The sequence below is a fragment of the Phacochoerus africanus genome, chromosome 7 (genome assembly GCF_016906955.1).
Source record: "Phacochoerus africanus isolate WHEZ1 chromosome 7, ROS_Pafr_v1, whole genome shotgun sequence".
NCBI classification, from domain to species: Eukaryota; Metazoa; Chordata; class Mammalia; order Artiodactyla; family Suidae; genus Phacochoerus; species Phacochoerus africanus.
In genome coordinates, this window is record NC_062550.1 from 86,601,443 (window position 1) to 86,614,087 (window position 12,645).

General features: G+C 39.6%; 1 protein-coding gene across 3 annotated transcripts in view; it reads right to left on the reverse strand.

Moving 5' to 3' along the window:
* UTP20 (UTP20 small subunit processome component) overlaps window positions 1-12,645 on the reverse strand; it is a 100,276-nt gene that overhangs the window by 19,136 nt on the left and 68,495 nt on the right. For all 3 annotated transcript variants that reach the window (XM_047788182.1, XM_047788183.1, XM_047788184.1), the window contains 8 exons: window positions 11,249-11,388; window positions 10,906-10,988; window positions 8,225-8,514; window positions 6,495-6,634; window positions 6,112-6,268; window positions 3,167-3,265; window positions 2,235-2,402; window positions 551-717 (listed from right to left, as the gene is read on the reverse strand). In XM_047788182.1, the coding sequence (XP_047644138.1) occupies window positions 551-717; window positions 2,235-2,402; window positions 3,167-3,265; window positions 6,112-6,268; window positions 6,495-6,634; window positions 8,225-8,514; window positions 10,906-10,988; window positions 11,249-11,388 (1,244 nt within the window). The remainder of the gene's footprint in view (window positions 1-550; window positions 718-2,234; window positions 2,403-3,166; window positions 3,266-6,111; window positions 6,269-6,494; window positions 6,635-8,224; window positions 8,515-10,905; window positions 10,989-11,248; window positions 11,389-12,645) is intronic.

The following is a 12,645-nucleotide window of genomic DNA, read 5'->3' on the forward strand; positions in this document are numbered from 1 at the left end:
CAGGGGGATGAATGCACATTCAAATGAAGATGAACAGCAAGGAAACACTCCTTTCCTTTGATCTCTGAAAACAAATGCCAAGGATCCTTTTTTAGGACGCAAGCAAAATCCAACGGACGTTTACAAATAAGGTACTTAAACATCTTTTGGAGGTCTACGTCTGTTTGATCAGGACAGAAATATCTCTTTTAAGTCAATCCTAACTTTGACTCAACATATACACATCTAAAACAGAACTGGTATCAGAGAAACGTCACAATAATTGGCTGCCTTCACAGCTGCCTCATGCAGTTGACATGTATCATTTAGAAGGACATTAGTTAAGGATAACTTGATCCCCTTGCTGTACAGTGGGAAAAAAAAAAAAAAAACCAAGAAGGACATTAGCCCAAATCCCACAAAGCAGTACCATCTACAACTCAGACAAATATACCTTTTATTTTTTAAACTAATGCAAATTATTAAGTGAACCCACATAAGAATAACTGAGAACTGAATGGCTTATTAGAAGCACACACCTAAAGGATAGTTAATTTTTTCCCAAACTTACTTTTCTTTTTCTGTTAACAGGGGGAGATTTTCGCTGACCAAACCGTAACAAAGCAACAGAATGGATTCTGCCGTCATTTCCTGGTTTACAAGCAATCCTGCTATGATTCGGCGTAAGGTCTCGTGAACTTTCCGGGCCAGTTTTAAACTCGTGGTATTTTGTAAGATCTAAAGGCAAAAACATAAATGCAAACAGAATTGCACTTTGTTAGAGCAGTGGTTTTCTTTTATGTATTTACTTTTTAAAATATGTTTTTCCCTAAATAAAAAAGAAACCCATTCTTATTAAGTTTCAGACATAGATGTAACATATACAGTCACGTTTACTCCTGACCTCAACCCCACAGATTCCCACTGCCAGCAGCATGTGCCTCTGGACTTCTTGTGCCTCTTGGACGATGTGAGCCTTCCAAGTGCATTAAAGGGGGTGGTTTATAGGCAAGTACATCCCCCCTCAACAAAATGCAATCACTCCTCACAGGAAGTAATGTGATGGCCAAGCCTCAGGGTTTGATATTAGTTACTGGGTCAAAGCAGAGGAACTTAATGGGAGCCCAGGACCATCAACCCCACCTCGACCCTCAGCACATCACAGCCGTTCACATAGGACATGGTATTAATAACTTTCATTACTTTGGAGGGACTTGATGACATGCATGGAAAACAGGTGTGCTTTTTCTGACTCTTCCTGATTCTCGACACATAGCTAACATTCTTCTTAGATCAGGCTCAGATAAGCTAAATGCATTCCAGGAACAATTAGGGAGTTGATCTAGCACCAAAACATATGGAATTATAGCTAATTGACATCACTAGATAGGGCTTTTTGATACAGTTTTAGTAATGAATGAATAGTGTTTATTGACTGTCCACTCCTGCGACAGGCACAGAGAACACCATGAACATAGGTAAATTACAGTCCCTGTCCAATAGGGGGCAGAATGAAAACGGTGGAAAGAATATGAGCTTTGGCTCAGAAGGATCTGGAATGAAATCCTGTCTTTTCTCTTTAGCCATGTTTCTTTTTACCTCTGAGCCTGAATTTTCTCATCTGTGAGATGGAAGTACTGTCGATCTCACAGGGTGGTTGTGCAGATTAGAACAGATAATGAAGCACAAAGCATAGCACCAAGAGCATAATATCTATTTAATAAATGCCAGTTCTCTTCCTTCTGAAAATTTGGCACTGCAGGCTGTGTTCTTAGCTGTTGAATGGACACAGCTGTAGAATTCACCCGCAGTTCAATTCTTTTTTTTTTTCTTTTTGTCTTTCTAGGGCCGCACCCACAGCATATGGAGATTCCCAGGCTAGGGGTCGAATCAGAGCTGTAGCCACTGGCCTATGCCAGAGCCACAGCAACGCGGGATCCAAGCCGCATCTGCAACCGACACCACAGCTCACGGCAATGCTTAACCCACTGAGCAAGGCCAGGGATCGAACCCACAACCTCATGGTTCCTAGTCGGATTCGTTAACCACTGAGCCACGACAGGAACTCCAGTTCAATTCTTGTTGCCTTTCCTCGGTTTATGGAGACTCTGATTCTTGGATCAGAATGCACATCTCAGGGCTGCTGGCCACTAGCACATGGTACTGGTGTCCTTAGCACCCAAGGAAATCACGGTGCTTGAGACTCTTCAAGAACTCAGGATGCTATATGGGGATCTCTTGGATTATATCCATACCTCTTTCAGTGGAAGAATAAGTTTTGTAACCTGATCTTTTCCTACAAACTTGCCCAAGATTTCGTAAGAATCATAACTCTTGCTTCTTCGTGCCTCCATGACCTTAGAGAGGATCTGCTTTACTTCTTTCTCTTCAGCGATGGCACCAAACAACTCATGGTTAAAAATCTTTAAAAGAGAAAAGCCGAATGGCAATTACATGCACTGAGCAAAGATATGCCAGCATAAGCAGTCTCTGAAAGGCTGTAGCAGGTCCAAATCAAGGAAAGCATGTTGGACTGGATTCAGATGAGACAGGAGGAACTCCTATTAGATTTCATGTTTTTTTCAAGGTAGTTTAGGGACCAGTTACTAAAACACATGCAGAAACACTTCAAGGTTTATATTAGTGGGAAACAGAAGAGGAATACTCTATAGATTGACTACACATATAACTGCATAATTACACACAGGCACATCTTCTTTACTATTACGAAAGCGTGGCTTAATTTCCCTTGAGGAAATTCTCACGATATTTGCAACTTAATTATCAAAATTAATGCATTTACTTAAAAATGTTAGTGACTACATCGTTAATGAATAAACACAACATGTGCCAAATTTAGTCTTTCTAATCCTACCCCCAAAGTTTTCATATTATTCAAATGTAAGCTTATTGTTATTAATTTTTCACTGTTCATAAATAAAGCTCTGGTGAATATACTCGTGTACAACCCCCAGACCACAACTCTGATTATACCAGCTCAAGACCTACTAGCACAGCAAGGTGCCATGTCACTTCACCTGAGTCTGAGCTTTTTAAACCGCTGTTAGCCTAAAAGATGAGGTAGTATATTACTTTCATTTTTATAGGCTATTATTTCTCATTTTGCGAACCAATTTGTGTTCTTTGACCTCTTTAAAAACTTGGAATTACTTTCTCTGAGTCCTACCTCAATCATTATATCCAAACAAGAGTCCAAATTCCCGACTTGAAGCTTATGGGTGAGGCCTTGCAGCAGCATGTAAACAGTGAAAGTTAGCACATGGACCTAAAATGAAATGTATAAGAATACGGATGGTTAAGAAGAGCATATGAGAAAAAAACAAGGTCTAGAAGTACTGCAAAGGGCACACGCAGACGCTCAGCTTATGTACCTGTCATTACCGCAGGGAGAAGCTCTGACAAGTGACGTGTACTTATACCCCTGTCTAAAATCCTTTAAGTGGTCGCTTCATACAAAAGATGCTCAGAAATGCATCACCATGCTTAGGGTCCATTATTGTGACTAAATCAGGGCATTTATTTATTTATTTGTTTTTTAAATTGTATTTTTTTATTACTCAATGAATTTTATTACATTTATAGTTGTACAACGATCATCACAACCAAATTTATAGCATTTCCATCCCAAACCCTCCGTGCATCCCCTCACCCTCCAAGAACAATGATTTAAAAGGAATAGCTCAAGTCTCTCCCACTGAGTGCAGCTCTACACTCTGAACAGAATACACAGAGCCACGACTCTGGGAACAACACCAGAGCGCAAGTACCACCAAACCTTCAGTGAGGTGACCCCTGTTTTCTAAACAGTTATCCCCCAGCCAACATGGAAACGGATGCTGTCAAGATGCACGGAACTCTGTTAAGAAGCCCCACAGCTGTAAGAATGGGAGAGGGAATTCAGAATGTTCCAAGATAGTAAGGAAATCTTTTTTTCTTTCTTTTCTCCATTTTCCTACACCCCAGTCCCCAGGGATCCTGTGGTGACAGTGGAGGCAGTGGCTTGGAAATGGGGACTGTAGCCACCAAAACTCTGCAGGAGAGACCTTCCTCTCCTTCTGCGGGACTGCAGATCTGAGAAGGTGAGCCAGCGGGCTGTTTTTCCCCTTCGGTCTTGCCACCGCTTGGCCCCTGTGTGGGCACAGCTGTGGCAAGTACATGGCAAAGTGGGAGAAATAAAGTCCCAGCTTTCTAGCTGGAGGTCTGAAATAAGTGCAAAAATAAAGTGTTAGCAAAGAATCAGAAGATATAAGAAACTAAATGGAAAATTTCAGAAATGGAAAAAAAAAACCTGCAATAACTGAAATAGGAAAATTCACTGGATGAATCCAATAGGAGGGTGGGGAAAAAAAAAAAAAGTCTAATGTACATTTCACTGGAGTCCCAGGAAAGCAGAAAGAGTGCAGTGTACAAAAAGCATTTGAAGATGGAAGGGCTGAAAACTCCCCACTGTGGCTGAGAAGTTCAACAGGCCTCAAATGGTAAATCCAAAGAAATCCACACTCAAAATGAAACTGCTGAAAAAAGAAAGTCTTTAAAGCTGCCAGAGAAAAACAATGCATTACTTAAAGTGAAGAATGATTTACTTATTCATCAGAAAGTCCAGAAGGAAGTGGCATGACATTTTTCAAGTGCTGAAAGAAAACTGTCTAAAGACAGAGAGAGAGGAGCTCCCCTCGTGGCACAGTGGAAACGAATCCGACTAGGAACCATGAGGTTGTGGGTTCAATCCCTGGCCTCACTCAGTGGGTTAAGGATCTGGAGTTTCCATGAGCTGTGGTGTAGATCACAGATGTGGCTCGGATCTGGTGTGGCTGTGACTGTGGCTGTGGCTGTGGCGTAGGCCAGCAGGCCAGCAGCTGTAGCTCCAGTTGGATCCCTAGCCTGGGAACCTCCATATGCCGTGGGTGCGGCTCTGAAAAGCCAGAAAGAGAGAAATAGCTGTCAATGCAAAAGTATATATCCAGTGACAATATCCTTCAGGACTGAAGGTAAAATGAAGACATTCACAGGGGAAGGAAACTACCACACTCACTCAGTGAGATCACCAAAGAAAATTCTTTAGAGCGAAAGAAAATGATACCAGAAAGAAAACTGAAAATTCAGAAATGAAGGAAAAGCAGTAGAAATGATAAATATCTGGGCATATTTGAGGATTAAAGCAATAACTAACACTGCCTCGTAGGTTTTCAATACACAGTGATGTGACATGTAAACAACTATTAAACAAAGGAAGGGTGAAGGGGTCTATATGGTGATAAGATTTTTACAGTCCACTTGCAGTGGTAAAATACTAATTCTAAGTAGACTACTAAAAGTTAAGTATGGATATGGCAATCCTTAGAGCAACCACTAAAAACTATATAAATGAACACTGATATTTTTAGTGTGTTAAGACTATAACTTATAGAATAGGAACCTTACGTGTGAACAAAACAGCATACGGAAAGTTAAGCTAACTACTAGGCGTCTTGGCTGGGTACTTGAACAAAACAAGCTGCCAGGTTTCTCAAAGTTCAGATCACTCAGGGACCCTATTAAAACGCAGATTCCATAGGCGGGTGTAGGGCCTGAAGCACCGCATTTCTAACGCGCTCCTTCCAGGGGCTGCTGATGCGGCTTGGCCCAGGGCGCACACTTGCAGTGGTGATAACTTGGAGCTTGACAGCCCTGGAACTACTCAAAGAGCTTTGTATTCCACCTGGCGCTCTTATTAATTTTGTAACATGTCATATCTTTCAACTCTTAAACAAACATGTATGTTCTTTCTTGTTCACATCTGTGGCAATGCATTTAATATACATTCAACACGAATTTTACTTCAAACTCAGAGGATACAAAACTTAATGTCAAGTGATTTGAGAGGAAAAACACAGGCTACGTAATGCAGGCCTACAGGGATCTTTTAAAAAATCAAGTATAAGGGCTTTTTTAAAGACAGATTTTTTTTTTTTTTTTTTACAATGCTGATTAGAAATGTTTGAATATTCTTACTTGCTGTCTTAGTGGATCAACTTTACTGAGGGCAGACCCAAAGTATCATAAACTTGTTTTCAAACTGCCAATGTCTGAATTCCAACCCAATCTGAATATCAAGTATATGATGCAATTTACCTGATAGCCACGGACAAGGGTAGTCTGTAATTCTTTTAAAATATATTGTAGATAATGCACACCCAGATCCTCTATTATTTTTGCAAGAGTGCTGCGTGCAATGTCTCTGATTTCCTGTGCTCTGTTCTTGAGGAGGGCACACACTTTCAGCAAAATACTAGAACATGAGAAATTAGAAATTGATGAATCAAATGAACAGAACCAAATAAAAATATAAATATGCTTTTGTCTCTTATTCATAGCCCAAATTATCCCAATTAGGATGCTAAATCACAGCAAATTTGTGGCAGTGCTTCTCTTCTGACATAAGAGAATCAAAATTCAGGAAGAAAGAACCAATTTTTGAGTCTCATTCAACTTTTCTGATTTGTCACAGAACATACCTTGGCAGATTAGCTTCCATAACTTCTCGTGGAAGGGACTGCATTAGTTTAACCATGGCAAAGGCTAAAGGCACTCGAACCACTTCCTCATCATTCACAACCTTGGATTTTATGAGCTTGTGTTCTTCTTCCCTTTTGGTCTTTAAGAAAAATTTAGGTTATAAAAGAAAATGGATTAGGGACCTATTAACACTACAACCTTGCAGCTCAAAGAGAAGCTCTTTTGATACATCTATGTCCATTTCTAAGTTTAATGTCTTAAAAAATCAAACTCAATTGTGCACTTTGATACCCCTCCAAAAGTTGTAAAGACAATAGGAACAAGAATATACTTTTCAAAGGAGCAACCAACCGACCAACCAATAAATCAATCAAGCCAAGTATTCAATGATATGGGATTAAGACTGATGTGAAGTACTTTAATATTTTTCCTTTTTAGGGCTACACCGGAAGCACATGGAAGTTCTCAGGCTAAGTGCTGATTTGGAGATATAGCGGCCGGCCTACGCCACAGCCACAGCAACACCAGATCCCAGTTGCATCTGCAGCCTACTCCACAGCTTGCAGCAATGCTGGATCCTTGAATCCACTGAGTGAGGCCAGGAATTGAACCTGTATTCTCATGGATACTAGTCAGATTTTTAATCTGCTGAGGCACAACAGGAACGCCAGCTGTGAAATATTTTAAAAATCACATAGAATTTACGTTGAGACTTTCAAGTGTTTAAGTGACATTACTGGTGTATAAAAAATAGAGTGCCTCAAATAAAATTTATTTACAATTATACAAAATGATGAAGTTGGTATTTTACGTCAGGGGTTAGAAAATTTTTTCTGTAACGGGCCAGAGAGTATTTTTGACTGTGTGGCTTCTGTTGAAGCTACTTGATTTTGCCGTTGTAACACAGAAGCAGAATTAGACAAGATATAAATGAATGGGTGTAACTGTGTTCCAATAAAACTTTATTTACAAAGGCAGGCTGTAAGCTAGACTCAGTCCATGGGTCACAGTTTGCTAGCCCAAATTTTACACTGAGACAGAAAGGCTCTGGCTTCATGAGAATGCACTCCTATCTAGATGTGACCACTACTAACCAAGGGAAAGATGCATATATATATATATATTTTTGTCTTTTTGCTATTTCCTGGGCCGCTCCCGGGACATATGGAGGTTCCCAGGCTAGGGGTCCAATCGGAGCCGCAGCCACCAGCCTATGCCAGAGCCACAGCAACGCAGGATCTGAACCGCATCTGCAGCCTACACCACAGCTCACGGCAATGCCGGATCATTAACCCACCGAGCAAGGGCAGGGACTGAACCCGCATCCTCATGGTTCCTAGTCGGATTCGTTAACCACTGGGCCACGACGGGAAACTCCAAAGATGCATTTTTGAATAGTAGAGGTGTGGCCAAGAAGTAGAAAAGGGAAACGTACTCCTATTTTTAATAACCTTTTTTTTGGAAATGGGAGTCATTTTAGTGTCTATGCAGGAGATAAAAAAGTATATATCTACCAGATCAAAATCATATGAAGGAGAACATTAATTACGACTTTAGCTGCAGGATAAGAACCTGAAGATGATAAGAGAAGACAGGTGAACTGTGAAGACGGAGAGATGAAAGAAAACCCCAAAGCTGATGTCAATCCACAGTTCGGAGCTGTAGTCTGACGGGGCCTCCAGACACCCGAGTTCACACAGACCTGTTGGGCCCCAAACAGAATGATTACCGTAGACGCCAGGCATTTATGGAGCCTGGGTAGGATGTCCCCAGTTATGGTTCCTTGGATATTTTTAATCGTTCTCTCTAATTCTTCCTTATTCCGAGGAAGGAAAGAGACGGCCTTTGTGATACACTCGGATTCCTTAGCTGCTGTCCCCTCACAATCCGCTGCGTCGGGGTGTTCCAGCTCCCCACGGTCGTCTGACGAAGTCTTACATTTATCTTCCTTCTTGTCCTCATCCACGTGCTCTACTTCCATGGCTTCACGCTCTGGCAATGCCACCATTTCTATGCCATCTATGTTTAGTAAACAACAAAAGCCACCTTAAGTCTGATAAGGTAACACAGTTGTTTACACAGTTTTTTCTAACAACATCCAATTAAAAAATATCTAGGAGTTCCCATCGTGGCTCAGCAGTAACAAACTCTATCCACGAGGACTTGATCCCTGGCCTTGTTCAGTGGCTTAAGGATCTGGCATTGCTGTGAACTGGGGTGTAGGCTGCAGACGTGGCTCAGATCTGGTGATGCTGTGGCTGTGGCATAGGCTTGCGGCTGTAGCTCCGATTTGACCCCTAGCCTGGGAACTTCCATGTGCCCTGATGTGGCCCTAAAAAAATAAAAAATACCTAATCACCAACTATGGGCAGGCAAGATAAGGGCTGAGGAAACAGAAGTAACGAGAGGGTTATAGTTCTTTGCTTTCTTACAGTTTAGAGACTAATGAGAAGTAGAAACAAGTAAACTAATTTAAAAAGGGGAACACGAGAGACTGGTGGGGGGGGGCCTTAACAAAAAAAAAGCTCTCAAAGCAATGTGGTTGGATATTTCCAAAAGCAAATCTCTGCATTTATGAGCATGAACATCATAATGGCAGCCAACAGTTCCTCTGTAAAAATGCCCCTTATTACAGGATTTAGCTTATTAAAGAAATTAGGCAATATTGTGTGAGCAAGTCCAGACTTGCTTTTGCCAACAAGCCATGTGACTACAGTCAATTAACTCAACCCTCATGGGCTCTGGATTCTTCACCAGTAAAGTGGGTATGGTACCTACAGGCTATTGAAAGGGTTAAATGTGATCAAGTCTATAATGTGCCAAATAAAATATGTTTCTGACACTTCACTGACTTTCAAAAACATGGTAACCATTAGTCTTTATTTTATTTACTGGCTGTGTGGCTTTGGGAAAGCTGCTTTATATTTGAATCTAAATTTCTCATATCAAAAATATGGAGTAACTAACACCTAAGGTTCTTGTAAGGTTCTTATGAGGGCAAATGAGATAATGTCTATAAAAGCCCAGTTCACAGGAGGTACTCAATAACGATTTCAAACTTAAGTCATATCTAAGAAGAAAACAGCTAAGAAAATTATTTTAATTTTTGAATGTTCCTGTTTATACAAAATTTCAAAATATAGATTCCGTTGACTGAAGATAAACTAAGGGGCTTCGGTACATTAATTATTTAAAACAAAAATGGTTCCTACAAATTCAGAACAGTCTTCTCTATTCATTAGTGATCTGACAATGAAACAAAGAATTAGAAAATTCGGAGTAGGAACACTGCAGTAATGCAAACTCAGGGCCAAAACAATTAGGATAAATACCTTGGCCTATATAAGTGTTTATTCTTTTCCTTATTTTTCTGTGATGGCCAAAACCTTTTGAGTTTGATGTTTAATATAAGCAATAATAGTACATATCTTTTACTTCATTCTGGTTTTAGAGCAAAGGCTTTTAATCTTTTACCACTGAGTCCAATGTTTCATTAGATTTTTTAAAAGACATCTTTTAATAGACTAAGGAAATTGCTATCCATTCCATGATAAATAATTGCTTTTATCATGCCTGGATACTGTATTTAATAAAATGTTCCACCTGTGTCCATACAGAGGCTCCTATTTTTTTTTGTATGCTAACGTGTTAAGTTCCATTGAACAAATATACCAATTTCATGAGTTAGTGGGGGCTCCTCTTTCTCAATCATCTGAAATAGCTGATATAAGATTGAAATTATTTACTCCTTGAGTGTAGAATTTGCCTATAAAAGAATCCTGACATGGCATTTCATAAGATTTTTAACCACAGATTCAATTTCCTTAATTGTTACAGATCCAGTCAGATTTACTATTTCTACTAAAGTCAGTTTTTGTTACTTTATTTTTCTAAGAATTTGTACATTTTGCCCAACTGTTCAAATTTTACCCTTTTCATTCAACAGCGATCTTTCAAAATTTCTAATATTTACTAATGCCTTCTATTGTCATTAGTTGATTTTGTCAGAGATTTGACAATTTATGATCTTTTCAAAGACTGATTTGCAGTTTGATGACCCTCTCTGTTGTCCCTACGTTACATTCCATTAATTGTTGCTCTAAGTTTTAATTTATTTACATTCTCTGCTTAATCTTCTTTTTGCACATTAGGGTGATATAACTGGATTTCTGTGTAAATAATCTACAGCTAAGATTTTTTCACCCATACAATTTAGACTGGATTCTCTACTGTTAAATAAGCTTTCACAAAAATACGCAAACCATTTTTAACTTACCCCTGACTCATTCATTGTCACTGCTACAAGAGCAGATAAAGAAAGTAAGTTGAATCTTGCCATCTTTAATTCATGATCATAAGTTATCCGAGGATAGGAAGGAAATCTAATTTAAGAAAAATTTAAAAACTTACTTTCTTCATTCTGAATTTTTCTTACTTGTTCTTCAAGAGTTTTGTGGTCAAAGTGGAATGCTTCTAACACTATCACTAGCAAACTGTTAAAAAAAATTCACAGAAACATTCATTTGGTTAATGATATCACTGGATGATTAAAACGAGAGGAATTTAAAGACGTATAAACATTAAAATTGTTTTTTTCACTAGTTTTAGGTATTTTTTACTCTAACAAGTCTTAGTATTACTTCATTGATACAAGGGGAAGTAAACTGAGATTATAGAAAGGCTATTTCAGAAAATAATCCAAAATTGACATTTTAAAAACAAAACAAAACAAAAATAAGACACTTGATCATACCTGACACCTAACTTTTGATTGATCTGTCCCGTCTGTAAGACATGAATGAAATGTTTCAAGTAATATGTATATGCTGGCCAAGAGAGGTGCTTGCAAATAGCTCCAATAACCTCTGTGGCAGCAATGGTTATATTTTCATGCTGTAAAACAAACCAAGAACATCAATAGAACAGTATTTGCAAATAAAATACATGGCTAACTTGGTAACATTAAAATGCTTATTAGACAGTAGATGATCAGCAATTATAGAATGGGAGGAAAACCCAAACCACATTCCATTTTCCCCTCAGCTCTAAGAAAAGATGCTGTCAGTTAAAGGAATGACACCTTCCTTTCATTAAAAGATGACATTTTGGATTCTATTCTACTCAGACCTTCCTGATGGGTTCTAAGCCTACAGACTGTGAACGAGGTAAATTCAGCGAATAAAAGTTCATACGTGTCAAAGTTAACTATAGATTGTACCACTTAACATTCAAGTACAAGGTCTCAGAGACTCTCTTTCTGACCACGATGAAGAACAGAGGCTGGATTTACTCTCACACCTTAAACTAGAAAAGTAGATAAAGACATATGAAACAGTCTTCTGATTACCGAATAGGTCCCTTTGGGAGAAAAGGGACCAATGAAATGAGACATAATTACTCTAATTCACTGTGTGAGGTGAACTGTCAGGTTAGAGCACAGGAGAAGAAACTCATGTGTCTCCCTGAGTTATGAGGGCAGAGTTGAGGCTGTGGAAGCCAGAGCCCACAGGCAGAGAACCAGCGAGAAGAGAGCTACACAGAGAGATAAGCTGCTCAAAGAAGGAGCCCCTTAAGCTTAAGCTGAGACTGTGTATGTGAGTAAGGAAGAGATGGGGAAAGAACCACTAAGAAGGAAAAGATAGAAGAATTAGAAAAAACCACACATGGACAAGAATGGTTCATGTTCCTATCAGCCAGAATGAAAAGCCTCATGATATATGGGACATGAAGTATTCAGGTACAAAGAAAGGTAGCAGGCTCAAATGAGCTCTAGACTAAAGGCTGTTCCTAACAAAGCTTAAAAGTAAACCTCAAGGAGTTCCTGTCGTGGCGCAGTGGTTAACGAATCCGACTAGGAACCATGAGGTTGTGGGTTCAATCTCTGGCCTTGCTCAGTGAGTTAAGGATCCGGCGTTGCCATGAGCTGTGGTGTAGGTCGCAGACGTGGCTCGGATCCCGCATTGCTGTGGCTCTGGCATAGGCCAGTGGCTACAGCTCCAATTCGACCCCTAGCCTGGGAACTTCCATATGCTGCAAATGCAGCCCTAAAAAGCAAAAAAAAAAAAGAGCCCAAATTGAACTTTTAGAGATGGAAAAGATAATTCTGAGAGGGAAGATATACAGGACAGATTAATGGCAGATTAGACACTG